The 17,578-nt window shown below is 32.7% G+C and overlaps 1 protein-coding gene across 1 annotated transcript in view; it reads right to left on the bottom strand.

Moving 5' to 3' along the window:
* The window catches only part of LOC136275639 (uncharacterized protein in xynA 3'region-like), a 46,236-nt gene that overhangs the window by 10,130 nt on the left and 18,528 nt on the right, over nucleotides 1-17,578 (bottom strand). Inside the window, exons 7-9 of the mRNA XM_066085270.1 lie at nucleotides 8,418-8,627; nucleotides 3,153-3,262; nucleotides 2,923-3,064 (exon numbers count right to left, since the gene is read on the bottom strand). Coding sequence (XP_065941342.1) covers nucleotides 2,923-3,064; nucleotides 3,153-3,262; nucleotides 8,418-8,627 — 462 coding nt within the window. The remainder of the gene's footprint in view (nucleotides 1-2,922; nucleotides 3,065-3,152; nucleotides 3,263-8,417; nucleotides 8,628-17,578) is intronic.

Raw genomic sequence — 17,578 nt, 5'->3', positions numbered from 1 at the left:
ACAAAAGTAAGAACTTAGTTGAAAAGTATATTTGTTATTTTATACTTTCTCTCATAAGAAATCATTAAAATAAATATATATGAACAGAATATATAGCAAAAGTCCAATGAAAATTTACCCGTATCTGTATTATCATTTCTGAGTTTATTCATGCAGATGTGATATTATGGAAACAAACAAAAGATCCCGTTAGCGTGAATGTATTGCGCAAGATTGTAAAATTCAAAAAATTCAGGTGATTTCCGGGATTTTTTGAGGAATTTTCGCTGATTATTAATAAGCGAAGCTTAACTGAGACAAAATAAAAACAAATTGGTAATCTTCAAGTACCAATGATGTTTAAAATATATAAAACAAAAGACAGTATTCTTCCGATTTCTCGGTATTAAAGACTAAAAATTCGAGTCTATTATTTTAATATAGTAGTATAGATTTTCAGCAACACGTTTTACTATTACACAATGTATTAATAAGAACCGAGTTAATTACTGTAAGCATTTTTAATGGTAATTGTATGATAATTGCCATAGTATGAAGTAATGGAGAACACATTTACTTGTACTTTATTCTAATACATAGTTCAAGTCATCATTATTCTCTTGGATATAATGTATTTCAAACCAATTCGATTTTTTGTTGTTGCAATGCATTGAATGAAAACTTTATGCATTAGTTTATATGATTTCAAACGACCACATAATAAAATAGAAAGGAATTATTCTAAAGGTACATGTAAGATCATCTCATCCGAAAGAATCTGCATAATTTGAGAATTAAAAAATATGCCGGCTATTGTTTTCTTATTTATTTGTCGCAGCATAGAGAAATTCAAACATGTCATCTATATAAAAAGTTCATGTCATTCAGGTTTTTAATATTTCAAGTCTTTTGTATGTCCGTTATACCGATACAATGTTGTCAATCGCAGCTTCTCGGGCCTTTCCAGCAGGCTCGGAAAAACACCTCTAATGTATTACTTAGGCGTCCATGACAATCCCCCTTTTTATAAAACTTGATATAAATACAACATATCAAACAATCTGTTTAGATATGTGCTATAACTTCATTAAAGTAAATAATATATCCTAAAATAGAACATAGAAGCGACATTCAAGGCTGAATAACCGATACCTATTTTAATGGGAAGCGACTCCATTTTGTATAGATTTCTTACATTCGGTGATGTTAACATTCGATGTGTTTTTCCAAGCTTGCCGGAAAGGCCCGAGATGTTGCGATTAACATTGTTTTGAAACGAACGAAAAACTTCAAAAATTTTCCAAATAGATTATAGTCACGAAAAAAAACCGTGCCTAACATTACAGTCTTTGACGTACTTTACATTTACGAGTAAAACCAAACAAAAAATGTGTATTATTTTTTAAAAGGTATAAAACATATTTCTACATGCACATTTTTCTTTTAGTTCATAAAAAGGCATACTATTAATTCTATTTTCAAAAAACCTATCCTGCAGAAACGCAGTGACAATATCTAAATGTATATCAAATAACGGACCGCCTTCTGGCGGCCCGTAACACTATTCATATGTACAACTTTACATTAAAGAATAGTATCAAAAAGATTGTGATCTTTGTCTGAAACAAAGTCGAAAATGGAAGTTACAGAAAACTGTTCCGTTCATTTTTAACAGTTGCAATTTACGGCGCATAAAAATATGAGCTAGGTTTGGACCGATTAATCTTACTTCCAAACAGATAGTGTACAAATATTTAATTCCAACATATTCATCGTCATCGATGTTTTGATATAAAAATCTTTATTTCACTTTATTCTAATTTTCCATTGAACACCATCTCTAGCTCCGTAAAGTGAAAACGGGCAATTGGTTTACATGTAGAAATCGCGACTCTCCATCTCGACGTCAATAAAACATGCTTCATTTTCCGAGATAGTTTATCTTGCTTACGAGAACGTTTGAGGTAGATAAAGTAATGATTTAGCAGTAAAATGCCTGATAAAAATAAATGGTGCCAATATTTTTTCACAGAATTTGGGTAAAAATATTTAACATCAACTTTTTAACACGTACGTAACTTAACGAGGCCGGGTCTAATATTTTCTGCCCTAGATTTTTGAAAGACATTTTCTACATTAACTTCTACTGATATAATTATTATTTTAAGATAAAAATAAAAGACATTTACCATACCATTTGTTTAAGGGGTCATTTCAAAGTTTGTTAAATTTTAACATTGGACACTATGGGATTTTGCTTGAAATGTTTCAATTTTGCACATTTTTTTTTAAACTTCTACCCTAGGGATTTCTTTTTCTGTTCTACATATTAAATGTATTGCTAAAAAGCATCAACTGGTAAAAAAAAGACCTTCTACCTCCTGATTTGTTCCAGGGGTCTTATCAAAGTTGTCTTTTGTTTTCCAAATTTCCCAGATTTGTCAGATAATGGCTATTTTTTATTTAACAAATGCGGAAAGTGTGATCTTTATAGCATTATTTAAACATTCAAACATAATTAAGTAATCAATGATATATAACATCACATATTAAGGAACGCTAATATAAAATACACGGTAACTGTCTTAAAATATATGTAGGCAGGTTAAGAAAACGTGACAGGGAGCTAGGCTTGCTGAACCCTCTTTACGTTCACGACCCGAGCCCAAATATAGCTTATACTTCGAGACATTTATGTTTATTCCACAATATAATAACAAATTTTGGCATCAAACGAGCTATTTTCAATAAAATTTGCTGAATATCTGCAGTTGAAACTATAACGCCATGGCGTCAACCAAACAAAAAGATGACGTCACAATACAAATGAAACGCTGTGCAAAGTCGTGCGTACTTGTTATGTACTCGGCCTCGTTAAGCTCCGATGTCGTCCATCCGATTTTTTTTTTCAGATCGGGAACAACAGAGTTGCAACTGACTTACTTTTTTAATTGCCTGGTTGGTTTTGGTCATATGCTCTGTAAAGTTTTGAAAGATGGTGTCACTTCCATCTATTTGTTTTTCAATGGCAGTCAACGCCTCGGATAGAACTTTTCTAGCTTCTAAAATCACTCCTGATAGATATCTGAAAGTAACGATAATTATCATTCAAAACGTCAATAAGAGTGTTTGTGGTATTATTAATAATATATGTATACGATCAATCGACATACTGTCCATGAGTTTGAATTCTTATATTTTCCTTCTTTTTCACTAAATCATGAATGGCATCGTCAAATTGCTCATATCGAAGAGTGTACTCAGAAAGATCATCGCTGGACTTCTGTAAAATATAATCTTATGTTAGTTTTTTCTTTGGGAAACATTTTTTTGGACCTAGCATATAGATTTCGAAATTCTCTTCTGATTTTGAATTTAAAGTATAGCTAATCTTGTACAATTTTTGATACTTATTTGATGTTGCTTTGAACGTCAAGTTGAGTGAATTCTGTTTTCAAGTTTTATACTTGTTTTAAAAGGTCTCCCGTTTCCAACGGAAGTTCTTGTACTTATTCTGATTGTAATTCTTCATTTTGTTATTCTTCTTCTAGACATTTTTTAAACCTTAATAACTTCTTTGTTTGTCCGACTTAATTCAAATGTTCAGGGTGTATTGTAAATCAGATTTAGTTTTTAAGAAACAAAAAGATGAGAAATCGTAACTTTCGAGTTCGAGTTATTCCCCATTTATAACATTTTTAAGGGCATTCGTTTCTTTACAAAGGCTCTGAAATGGTCCATAGCAAATAACTCAAAGAAATCTTTAAAATTGATACTTTGAATGTTTTCCTCTGATTTTTGTATTTTAGATTTTTCCAACTGTACCGCTTGAATTATATAATCGAAATCTATGTTTTAAAAAACGCTAATTTTTACTCATTCTTTTGCTTCATATTTTTTTTAGTTTAAAATATTTTTTAAATGCATATAGAACAAAAGTTGTGCATAAATTATAGAGCTCTCATGTGAGACCAAAAAAAGGCGTTGGCCTCTTATATAAGGGATCTAGGCGCTCGGAGGGTCTTTGCTGTATAACTGAAAAACAATACATGCTACGATATTGATAACGCTAGAAAAGTTATTCTTCATTATCTTGTTAATCTAATTGTAATATAGTATTGTTTGGATATTGCGTTATATGAGAGTTAAAAGCTTCACATGAAGATATGCATGCCCGCTTTCATTTTGCTTATAGGGAATAGCTCCCTGTGCGTAATAGTGTTTTAAAGTCGCAGTCCATACTTTTCTTGTATAAATAAATCCCAAACTTATCACAGACATGCCTTTATCTGTTTTACGAGAAGTTTATCTCTTAAATACTCTGTAGTATGGTGGTTACATTTATTAAGTTCATAGAAAATAGTCATGAACTAATTTTCAAGAGTTCAAATAGATTTTTTAAAGCCCTTATTGGTCAGAAGTTAAGGTAGTGTGAAAATGACCTCCTATCAATTTATGTCAGACCCTGACAAGTGTAAGCAGAAGGGAGATGGTTTAATTAAAACTGATTGACAATCCTTTCTTGACTTGAAACTGTAACGAAAGAACTCCTCGTTGCTTGCAATGCGCTCGGCTCTAGTTTTTCTAAAGTTTGTAAATCCTAAACAATAAAAGTTAGGGTTGTTTTTATCTAAATGATCCATGGTACCAATTACTAAAGTATTTTATTTGAATAGAGCTACACAATGTAGTATGTACATCGACTACGTGTGTCGTTCATATAGAGCGCATAACGTTTGCATCTTATTGTAGACCACGATCGTACTTAATCTAACATAGTAGATTTGTGAATGTAAATCAAAAAATGTACAAATATAGCATTGCTTTTTGGGTGCAAAACACAGTTTTATATGTAACGTTATAAGGACTGACAGAACAAATTGATCCCTATAAAAATAAATTGTAAAAAATAACATGTCACATATATCTATATATCAATAGAAAGATAAAATTATGATATTTATAAATATTTAAGAATAATGCGCATGTAATTTAATGCACTTAAAACATGAGGAAAATAGACAAAATGCTGCCTCAAAATGCAGTACTCACATACATATTAGGCTCCCCCTAGCAGCAGAATGCAAATAAATCAGTAATTTTAATTCCAGTGCATTTTCAAGAGCCCAGTCTTTAAGTATTTTCAGGGTATATTCGCAAGCTTTTTAAAGAACTATATTGCCCGCTAATATAATCATTAAATTGTGCACGCATAAAATCCGGATGTTTTTCGAGTTACCTTCCATTATTTTAGAATCTCACAAAATTTACTTTTAAAATGTTTCTACATAATTTTTTCATGTATTCGATTAAAACCTTTAGATTTTGCAATTGCAGGAAAATCCCTATCAATCATGATTTTTCCCATAGGAAAAATACCATGAATTTTATACGAAACCTTTATCATTTTCTGAACAAAACATTCCGTTTTCTAAGGTCCATTCTGTCACTGCATGATCTACTACAGTGTTTTTTTTTGCGTATGTGCAAAACTGTAACAGTAAGTTACGGGAGAACGTTCTAAAATGATCGAGGGTTTCTGAAATAGATGTGCCTGAATTTTCGTTTGTTTTGTTTCATCTTTCCATATATGTTCATCACGGGTGCAGTGGTTATCATATTATATTTGTTCAATGCGCGTTTATTTAAATACTTCTGTCCAGTGTAACGTGTTCGAGTGAATGAAATACCTGAGTGCAGTGATGCATAATGAACAGTGTCCTTAACCTTATGTAAGGTATGTGTAGCGATGAGCAGAACAATAAAAAATCGACAACGTATATGGCGGTAGTCGGAAATGGAAGGATAATAATGTGTATTTATGAATTCATGTCAGCTCAAAGTATGTTGATAGAAAGTTAAATATAATTGAAATATGTTTTTGAATACTAGTAGCTAAATCTATCCAAATATACAATATTAATGGTACTTTAGACTGCATTTTTATCAAACATTGATTCAGAGTTAAAGAAAAAAACCCACAAACCTCCGCCACAAAAAATATAAGGAATATCAGACTGTTGCTTTCCTCTCAGCCGTGATATCAGCCCGAGAGGTTTGTATCGGCCAAAGCCAAAAGGGCTTCGAGTCGATATTCACCGCTCTTGCTAAAAAGGGCCGAGGAAAAAATATCAAATGACTGGTGTATATATCATACATCTTAAACCAAATATTAACCATTAAGTCAGATTAAAGTTAAACAAAAAAGAATATGATTAAGAATAAATACGCTTTCGATTTACGATTTTTTTTTTGGATACACGAAACTAATTCGTTTTCATTCGATTTTATATACTATTCTGTCTGGTGCAGGCAGATAAATAACCAGATTTAACAGGTTCAATAAAAGTCATACGGTTTCATATTCTATGCTGTGGTAAACGTTGCCGTCGTGCAAAAGATTGGTGAAAACTAAAGCAAATATAAATTACAAAATTACTAAATAGGAAAACGTAGAATCATTACTTTATACCTTAGGTTAATCGAGCCGTACTTTTAAAATGCTTTATCTGTATAATAAAATTTAATATGTAATTAAGTTCAAGAAATACGATTCAATACTTACAAATTAAAGCAATTATTACTTTTAAAGAAAACTTGTGCATTGAGACACTCTTGATGGAATAGGATTAAGAAATGTGTGACAGGAAGTGAGTGCCTGACCAGAACTCAATAGTTAATGTTTAAATTACATTAAAATAGTTAGCTTATTTAAAAAATGCTTCTCAAGAATGCTTCTTTAGAATTGAACTAAAATCAACACATATGCGTTCGGCCCTGTTAGAGATATCGGACTTAATTGACAAAGCGGTGTCGTTTTATAGACGTTGTAAAGAAGAGTGTTTGTCGTCTGAGACAAAGCTCCTAAAGGAGTATGATCACGATTTTGGTTTTTTTTTTCAATTTGAATGTGTCCAACAATTTAGTAAGGCAGTTTTAATAAGCAACCAAAATTTAAGTGGCATTCGTTGAGTTATAAGCGAGTTTCAGAGCTGACTATTCTTTGCTATGTAAACATTGCTTTTGTTTACATTTTGAATATTAAAGTAAAAATTCCAGTTTAAGACCTAAAATGAATGTGTTAAACTTTAAACACTGTTGACTGATGCTTAAAATGAATAAAAAAATAGACAGATAGTTTTGTACTGATATATTAAACCTTCGTAAACAAAAACAGGGCAGGAGCCTTGTTGACATGGCAAAGAACTGTGAGCCCTGTATCTTGCTTATAACTCAACGACTTACTCTCAAATTTCATTTGATCATTAGAAAAACATTCCTGAAGCATTGTAAATAATAAAAACAGAAAAACAGAATTTGACTAAAATCGTGACCTTATCCCTTTAAGGTATATACATCAAAACATGAGAGAAACCTACTTCTTCAGGAACTGACTAGTATGTCAAATTTCTACAATCTTTTATTTGTAGGTTTCTGATTAACTTCATAAAATTCCTCTTAAGCGAGTTATTTTCAAACGGTTATAAACGCGTTCATTTCTTACACTTATTCATTCTGACTATGATCGAAACTTAGGTTTTCTAGGAAGTAATTTTTTTTGTGTTTCTCTTTTCTTTATGATTTAAACGCTGATATACTGCAAATAAAGCGTACTATTGTTCTAAATACAAAACTGTTGAGTTGGTTACATGAACATCCCTTTGCTCGATTCGTATTTTTGGTTTTCGCTATTTAGAATTATTTCTTATTTTTTGCAATTCAATAATTATTTATAATGTGTAACATCATGCTTCAAGTTTTTTTTTCTTTGTTACTTCACAAACTTGTTCCAATCAAAACATAGGTAAGAAGGTATTCCCGACATCTATAGAGGGCGATTCAGCCCTTTAAATACCGACTAAGGTAAACATCAGCCCTGAGAACAATTCAGCCATAGCTTTTGGTTGTTGGCGCACTTTTGCAAAATTCATGTATAAGGGCTAATACACTACTAGATATACATGTATGATGTTGTTTCTTATGACACTATTTTGATATGTACGCTACCGAATAATAGTGGTTCCAACGGAGCTGTCCCGATTGTGTGAAGGCACATACGTGCTTCTAGTATGTAGAATGAGAGTTGTTTGCATAATCAAATTTAATTTTTCTATAAACTTTTCTATAAACTTAAAGCGGATTGAACATGTAAACTAACAATTGGGTTTTTATTTATGGTGCGAATGGAGGATTAAAAAGATAATTATATCACATAAATTTTTAGGAATATTTAATGGCAAACAGAAAGACCCCAAGCTCGGGTCCGCTACAGTAATTTTTTAAATACGCTGAAAATATGTTATTTATAAAACTACTTTTCTAATCTGTTTTTGACAAATAAAAAATCAATTCAGATACAGATATAATTTTTTTTTATGTCAATGAAGATTTTAATATTCAAATTGAACATTGTTTTAGATAAAACAACTGATTCTGACCTTTATTAGACATATATCAAAAATCTGGCTATCTTTCACCCATGGCCATTCCGCTTTCATCCGAGCAGTCAATTTCTTTTTCAACTTGTCTCGTTGTTTTTTCCCTGCATTTATATTATCCCATTTGTTTCTAACAAACAGAATATCATCCAACTCAAAGCATTTCATATTTGTTGAGCTTGATTTTATTGTAGACAATAATGACATCACCTAAAATTATAATAATATACAGAGAAAAGTAGCCAAATGATTATTCTCTGTTGTGGTATGTAGCATCATTTGAGTAGTTAAAATCTTAATGAGTTTTAAAAAAAGAAATCATAGTGAAAACACGAAAGTATATATATATATATATATATATATATATATATATATATATATATATATATATATATATATATATATATATATATATATATATATATATATATATATATATATTAAAACACGCTTATAACGAACTCCCAGGGACGGACGATTTTAATCCATCATAAGCGTAATTCGTTATATCCGTCAAGTTTACAACATATTGTATAGTCATGGGGAATGAAAATCACTTCGCTGTAAGTGTCAATTCATTATAAGCGTGTTCGCTATAACCGTGTTTTACTTAAAATATATATAGAGTATGTGTGTTGGGGATGTCAACGAGTACTCGATCATCGACTTTTCTTAGTCGATTACTCGTTATAAAGTGAAGAGAAAAAACTTTTTTTTTCTAAACGCAGCAGTTTTTCTTTGGCTTCGAATTAAAAAATTTTTTTTGGGGGGGGGGGGGGGGGGTCACACTCAGCTGTCTCATCGAACGGGTGTCCTTGGTATATATTTCAAAAGCGGCTAAAAATTGATCTCTTTTGTCTTTTTAGATCAAATTATTATTTTGATTTGTAAGTAATAATACAAACATGTACAAACATGAACTTAATCTTGGTTCTTCTCATCAGTTATTGGATTAAATGTTTAATTTAATCATATCATGTCACGGCGTTGTTATTATAATCATCAACTTCAATTGTTGATTTGGCACAGCGCATGACAATGACATAACAAAAAAAAAACAGGTCATATTTGATTTGCCGAAGATGATGTACTCAAAGGTTAAAAAATTAGTTTTATTATGACGCCTGTAACGTTGAATGCTGTTAGAGTGCATCGTCACAAGCGAAAATCAAAGAAAACGCTTTAAACTGCTACAGTGGTTTATCCATTAATATAAACTTACCCTTGTGACTTTGAGGTATAAATCAGGTTTGCAAACACCGCAAAAGAGTAAAAACAAATTTGAAATATTAGCGTTAAATTACCATTTTTTTAAAGAATAAGTCTCATAACTGCGCGGTGTGTGCAAATAAATTTTTATATAGCTCTAATGCGCATTTCTTAGTTTGTATGCATACACAGCTGAGTTATTCGACGATGTTTTTTGAAAATAGTAATTTAATGTTAAATAAAATTAATTATTCAGTCCGTTAAAAAGAAATGACCGTGATGCAACATTTACTTAAATTTTTGTTTCATTTATACATGTAAGAAAGCGAGCTCTGAGAACCTTAGGGGTAAAAGAACAAGCTTAACCTACAGATTTGTCCTGCAATTAATATAAAGGTAGATCAAGTATCTGCACTTCTTGTTAGGTGTTATTATCATTGGCTATTCAAGTTGGCTGATTTGTTTTTGTTTTGACACTTTTATGGCCCAGATAAGGGGATAATATGCATGCATGTTTATGCTATTCTGTCATCTCATCTACTGGTGGGGAAATATTGCAGCTGATTGAAAAAAAACTTTCTTATTTCAAACCAGTGAGTGGGTAATTTGTGCGTCGTATCTCCGAATTTTGTTCTTTATGTCAAATATATAAATCACTCCAATTTAACTTTGCCGTTTTAAGCTTATATCATTTATTCATTTACATATAGAGGCGTAGAACACACTCTGTTCATTGTTTACAAAGTAATGTCCACGTTAAATATCAATTATTTGTGGTATAGAATGTATAAATTAAAACAAACCGCTAATGTATGCATATTTATTTGCATCTTTAAACCAAAGTTGTCGGATCCAGAGTATCTGCCTGATATTTAACTCGCCTTGCACTTTCCGCCATGATGTTACATGTAATAAGTCAATCTGCATTCCTTATAAACCCCGTTCTGGAAAGTTCTTTCCATCAAAACTAAAATCGCAAGAAATTGTTCCATTTTATGCATACACTTTTTATGTCAACCAAAGACGTCGGATCCAAGCTATATGTGATGTACACAGTGGCCAAGCCCGTTCTGACATTAATTTCAATCAGGCTTGGGGTAATGCTAAATGTAATGGTAATGCATTGCAATGCATTACATATTTTCAAAGTAATGCTAGTAATGAGTAATGCCACAATTTTAGCATTACAAGTAATGCTAATGTAATGCATTACTTTCCAAAATCTAGTGTAATGCTGGCATTACATGGCATTACTTTGCATTACTATGCATATTTATGCATGTTCAGTTTAAAAAATGTGATGAATAAATGAATAGTTGAAATTGAATTTGATTAAATCTATTTTTAAAGAAGAAAGAAATAATTCTAATTAAGAAAAAAATGTTTTAATTGTACATGTTTTATTAAAAAAGGTTTTTTAAAATTCATTTTTGAATTGTTTTTATTACTAAAGATAACAGCACAATTTCATAACATTTTTAAGAGTGTTGTTATTAAGAGTTTTTAATCATTTAAACAATTTACTCCAATTAGTTTGCACTTCAATAAGAAATGTGTCAACAACACACTATGCCCCCAGGATAATCTAAGTATCAAAACAATCCATTGTTATAAGAAGTGCTAAACACCCCAATCCCCTTCCCTTCGCTATGTCACAATAGAATAGGAGACAGACATGCACCTTTAAAAGCAAAATGAATGCACTGTCCATCCATGATGAAAATCAATATCACTTCCAATATTATAACCCATTTGAAAATAATCTTACTTATTCTCTCTCTCTCTCTCTCTCTCTCTCTCTCTCTCTCTCTCTCTCTCTCTCTCTCTTGTATATTAATTACACTGTACATTAGTTTGGACTGATAGAAAATACAAGATTTATGTATTTAATCTATTATTACACTTAATTTATCCTAAGATAAAGATCGTCAAACAGTATTTCCAGTCAAAGCTTTGACTGCTCCTTCAAAACATTTATTTAGTATAGCCCGGAAGATGGATGCATTTAAAAGATGAACACTCTGAAACTTCGATCATAAAGTGCAACAGCAATCTTTTGTCTTAAAGTGTCCTCCGAAAAAGAAATAGTTTACGATTAAAATATATTAAGAAATATAACTGGGAAAATCATATGTTTATAAATTAATAAAATTAAGTGTCCAAAATCATAAAGATTAGTTTCATCTGGGGATATATCTATATTTAGCTTTTAAAAACCGCAACATTATTTCATAAATTGTTTTTTGTTACGCATGTTATCCTGTGTCTCTATTTCATATCTGATATTGTATCATGCTAAATGTCTATAAATATCATTTTACTTATATAATATGTTGTTCATATTGCCACAATATGATTATATATTGAGCAAATAAAGAATGATTCTTGTTTATTCATTGAATTTGAACCTGATACTGAGCATGAAGCTGTAGATATGTTAAAGAGTGTTGTATATTTGAAACATTTGCAGATTTACTTTAAAAAAAAAGTAATGGTAATGGTAATGCATTACTTTACTCATGTAATGGTAATGTAATGCATTACTTCAAAAAATCAAGTAATGGTAATGGTAATTTAATGCCCAAATTCATGAAGTAATGGTAATGTAATGCATTACTTTACAATGTAATTCGCCCCAAGCCTGATTTCAATGTAACCATAAATAAAGAAAGGGGTCGAAATCAGCTCACTTCAAAAGCCTAATAAATCAATTAATTTTTTAAACACTCGCAATATGCATGTATTTTTCAGAAAAATAATGTCGAAGATACACTCATGCCGAATTACAAGTTGATGGGTCTTAAATTGCGGAGATACACGTCATTATTCTCTCGAAGTCGTCAGTTTATTTTTACTCGGACACTTACCAGTCCAGGACTCACGATGGGATTTTGCCTTTGACAACAGCAGTGTTGCAACAATTCGAGGAACATTCGCACTAATCTTTTAAAATCTTACATCAAACGCAAACTACTTACATACAAAAACTCCGATAAAATTCCTTAAATACTCTCCAAACTGAACTTTTATTCTGCAGCCACATCAACTACTGATCAGACCGGCCATTGTGATAGCTAATGGTTAACTCAGTTTCAGTGGTTGATATTCCAGATGGTCCAATCAGAAACAGTCTTTCTCGAAGACGTCAAAATGGCTGGCCCTGTCAGAAGTCTATGTGGTCAATGTCCCACAGGAAACCAAGGCAACTAAACTTGCTAATACTTCGCTGCTATTGGACCTGATTTTGAGTAGTCGTATGTTTCCATTTTCTTTCAAGACGGCTTGAGTTTTCTTTACAAATTCAACTGCTGACTTTGCATCAGGTAAGGACACAAGCGCGTCATCAACGTACAATTGTTTGTTTACCTATTTACACACTTCATGGCAGAATTCAGGTGATTGGTGATCACATGCAGATTTCCGCAATTCAAAGGTGGCAACTGCAGGGAACGGCGAATGGCGAACATATGGACATACATTCTAACTCCAACAAGTTCATTGTCAATGTTGTTGTCTTTAAGCCATAAGAATTGTAGAAAGTTTCTATCAGCGTAAAATTGTTTGTTTACCTATTCACAGTTCATGGAAGAATTCAGGCGATTGGTGATCACATGTAGATTTCCGCAATTCAAAGGTGGCAACTGCAGGGAACGGCGTATTACCGAACACATGGACACACATTCTAACTTCAACAAGTTAATTGTCAATGTTGTTGTCTTTAAACTATAGAATTGTAGAAAGTTTCTATCCTTTTCATGCACATAGAAAGTGAAAAACATCTGCTCGATGTCTGCTGTTACTGTTAATCTGTCCTTCCTAAACTTCAGGAATACGCCAATCAGACCTTTTGTCAGGTCAGGACCAGTCATCAATACGTCATTCAATGAAACACCTTGGAACTTTGCTGACGAGACAAAATCAACTTTAATCTTATTCTTCTTAGGGTGAAATACCCCAAATATGGGTAAATACCATCGTTCCTCATGCGCTTTCAATGGAGGAGCTGGATCTGCATGGCCCTTTTCAAACACTTTCCATGTAAATTCTTCTGAAAACTGCCACTCATGAGCTTTACGAATTCTCTATCCTCAACTGATGTACCAATTTCGTCATCATCTTTGGTCTGTAATAGTACATGCTTTCCAATGACGTGATCTGACTCTTCCCAAACGATGCTAGTCATTCGGGCATGGTTGTAATATGGAAGGACGTCTACTACTTAAAACGTGATCTTTGTTGGTGGTGATCATCTCGGGTTCATGGGCAGCTCCTAAGCATGTTTCACCGATGACGACCCACCCAAGCCTTAGTTTTTGAGCATGGGGGGGGGGGGGTTGCTGCGTTCAATCCTTTGGTCCAATACATGATGTGCTGCTATCATGTCTCTGCCTATGAGAAACAAAATGGCATCTGGATCATATGGTGGTATTTCATAATGCCAATATCCTTGAGGTGCTCATGATATCTGGCCACTTCTGGTGTAAGAATCTTTTTCTCTCGTATTAGGATTGTGGTTACATTCAATCAGTGCAGTTAATGGAAGACTAATGCTGCCATCAAGAGACTCAATAACATACCCAGATGTCTCTCTCCAAGCGGTTGAGATGTGTCCTGAACATAATGACAGCATAAACTCTATTTCTAGGGTTTTCCCTCCAAAATAAATGAAAAACTCAGATCTTGCTAATGATCGGTTGCTTTGGTCATTAGCAAGAGGACATAAGTTTTCCGGCTGTGTACTAGGTTATGTTCCGGATGTATGTTCACTAGACCTATTTTGGCACAGGACTTGCCTCTGAATCTTTCGTGTCCACATACTTGGTCCTTACATTAGTTGCTTATGAAAAGTTGTCGTTTGGCTTCAGTAACCGAACTGCTCCAATTTCCCCGCTATGAGCAAATTAAGTACTTCTCTATTCATGCAATGAAGTGCAATGTTTATTAGTTACATATGCTCCACAAGACATGTTCTTGACACTCTTGGGCTGAGTGTTTTCCATCATCGAAAACACAATCAATTCTGTCTGACAAAGGATTTTAGTTCTGTAATTGGTTTACATTGAATGTCCTGCAATCACTGAGTGCATGTTTATCTGTTTCATGTAAGGGACAGTTCGCAGGCTTGCTTTGAGTCAGTTTCATTAAGGTCTTCCGTTCCAACAGAGGACCTTACTTTCATTATGCTGGTTAAGATTATTCTTATTTTTCTTTTTATCTTCCGCGAACTTTAAGGCTTCATATCGTGCTCATTTCTGAAAGGTTTTTGCTTAAATTTTCAGGGTTTATAGACTTTGCAAAACATTATCTTAAGCAATTCATGAAACTTAGAATTACCTTTCCGTTAACGAGTTTTTCACCTTTTAAAATTTTTAGGGCCTTTTGTTTCCAGACAAAGGCTCCGAGACTATGATAGCAGGGAACGGGAATCCAACGAATTTGAATAACAGAAACATTGAAGTTATGCATATCTTTTTTTTTTTTGGATTACGTTTTTTAGTTAGGAAAAGATTGGGGGTCAAAAAACAGGATTCCAAAAAGTGCAAAAATTTAGACATAGTTTCCCTAATATCTTTTTGACGAAAAACATTTTGTTAAGAAATGTAGAATAAAAGTTGCAGAATATCAAGAGCTTTTACTTGACACCAATAAAAAGGGCCTGACCCCTTCAACTGAGGGCCAATAGCCCCTAAATATTTTTGCTTAAAAACTCAAAAACGGTTTGGATTTTCATATGGCTGTCGCTTGAAAAGGTGTTTGTTGGGATCTCATAAAGGTCGTAACAATGTTATTTTTTAAGTGATTTGTGTGGTATGATTGTAAAAAGCTTTACATTTTAACGTGCACCTGTTTTTAAAGTCTTTATGCGTACAACTGGCATGCAGTTACCACAGAAAGTATGCTTTATACAGGATACATTAATTCATAAGAATTTAATTTAAGAATACATGCTTTTTTGAGAGTTTAAATCATGCAATAAATCAATTCAAGTGCACAATCCTTAAAAACGGGATTTGGAAAAAAACAACATTCTTTTTCTTTTCTAGTAGAACACAAAATTGGAAATTTAAAAAAAAACTATGCATTACATTTTAGTTATAAACTCCATGCATTTAAAATCTACCTTGAATCGGAGCTGTGTGTGTGTGTACCATTGCGTAAGCTCTCATTCGCCCGCGGCCATGAAAATCGGTCACCATGGTCGCGGCTGGACTACTTAGTGGTCAGCGGTTATCTTATACACGAGAACTGCGTCTCTCATATATGAGTTTATTTAGCCGCGATCTGAAGAATAGTTTTAGTTTTGAATACACATAAAAGTTTATGGATTAAACGACTGGGTGTCAATTAAGAAATCGTTCAGTTGATTAATAAAGCAATGTCATTCTCATTCTAAAACAATATCACACATGGATCACTTGTGGGTTTTATGCTTAAAATAAAGAATTTCTATTTGATAGAGTAAGGTCATTATACTGCTAACTTTTCAAATCTTCCTGGATTCTGAGCTGTGCTTGTCTGTGCGTTGTACCATTACGTAATCTATCCTTCGCCCACGGCCGAGGAGATCAGCCACGACTTCACTACCTAGCGGTAGGCGGTTATCTAATACACATGATACACAAGATTCGCTCACCGCGACGCACACTTACATGGATATGAACGTGTTTGAGTTCATATAGCCGTAATTTTATGTTATAAAAGTCTGTCCATCTTGTATTTATTTAATTAAACATTTGAGTGTAAATAAATATTAATGAACGATATTACCCCAAATCGGAAATATCGTCAGACATAAATTAATGGTTGGTTTGTATATCTAAAATATTTTAAAAACTGAACAAATAACATTTCTAAATCAACACCCCCTTTTAAACCTTTAAAAGATGATCATCTCTCGCGCATGACCGAGGAGATCCTGCGCGATTGGACAAGTGATCCGCGGTCGGTTCGTGTTCTTCTAGATGTACCTTATTACGCGTGCATGTTTCATATTTTGCACGGACACAACTATTTTTTATTATGTTTTCAGCTATTATATTGGTTTAAGATGAAATGATATTTTTTTTTTGTACAGTTGATTAAGCATTGATTTATACAATAGCGTACAAGGTAGTTTAAAAATCAAATCAAATTATAATTTAAGTTCCATGTTACATGTTTGCGGTAAGTCCTAGCACGATAAAAGAATGTCATGAATTGAGGCATTTGATGATTATTTTAAATGATATTCACATGAGTTTTAAACAACTTTAGGTAAGATTCTATCGGTCACATATTAATCACTTCTGTAGTTTTTTTACATGGTCGTTCGTTTCATTGTGTCTCATTGCTGCACCCCCCCCCTTCCTACCGCACAACTGACAAGTACTCGCTCTCGATTTTTTTTTAAATTGGCGAAATAATATCCAGATCTGTCAAAAATCAGTTTTGGTAACTTCTTATATGTAACATTTTCTATTCAACGTGTGTCACTTTCCCATCCGTTTGTTTATTCGGTCAGTCTGTGTTAAAGGGGCATGGTCACGATTTTGGTCAAACATTATTTTTTCGATTTTAATGTTTATAATGCTTCAGTAAGGTAATTTTAATTGGCAACCAACATTTGAGTGTCATTTGATGAGTTATAAGCGAGTTTCAGAGCTTACAATTCCTCTCTATGTAAACAAAGCTTTTGTTTACATTTAGAATGTTGAAGTGAAAATTCCAGTTTAGTTTAAGACTTAAAATGAATGTGTTTATGATTAGGAACTGTTTATTTATGCTTAAAAAGAATAAGAATATAGACAAATCATCTTGAAAAAGATTTTTACTGGTATATTGAACCTATGTAAACAAAAACAGGGTACGAGCCTTGTTTACATGACGAAGAATTGTGAGCCCTGTATCTTGCTTAAAACTCATCGACGGGCACCCAAATTTCATTTGATCATTAGAAATGCATTCATAAAGCA

The sequence above is a fragment of the Magallana gigas genome, chromosome 1 (assembly GCF_963853765.1).
Source record: "Magallana gigas chromosome 1, xbMagGiga1.1, whole genome shotgun sequence".
Lineage (NCBI taxonomy): Eukaryota > Metazoa > Mollusca > Bivalvia > Ostreida > Ostreidae > Magallana > Magallana gigas.
Note: the sequence above shows the minus strand (reverse complement) of the source record. Positions and strands in the feature narration are given on the sequence as shown.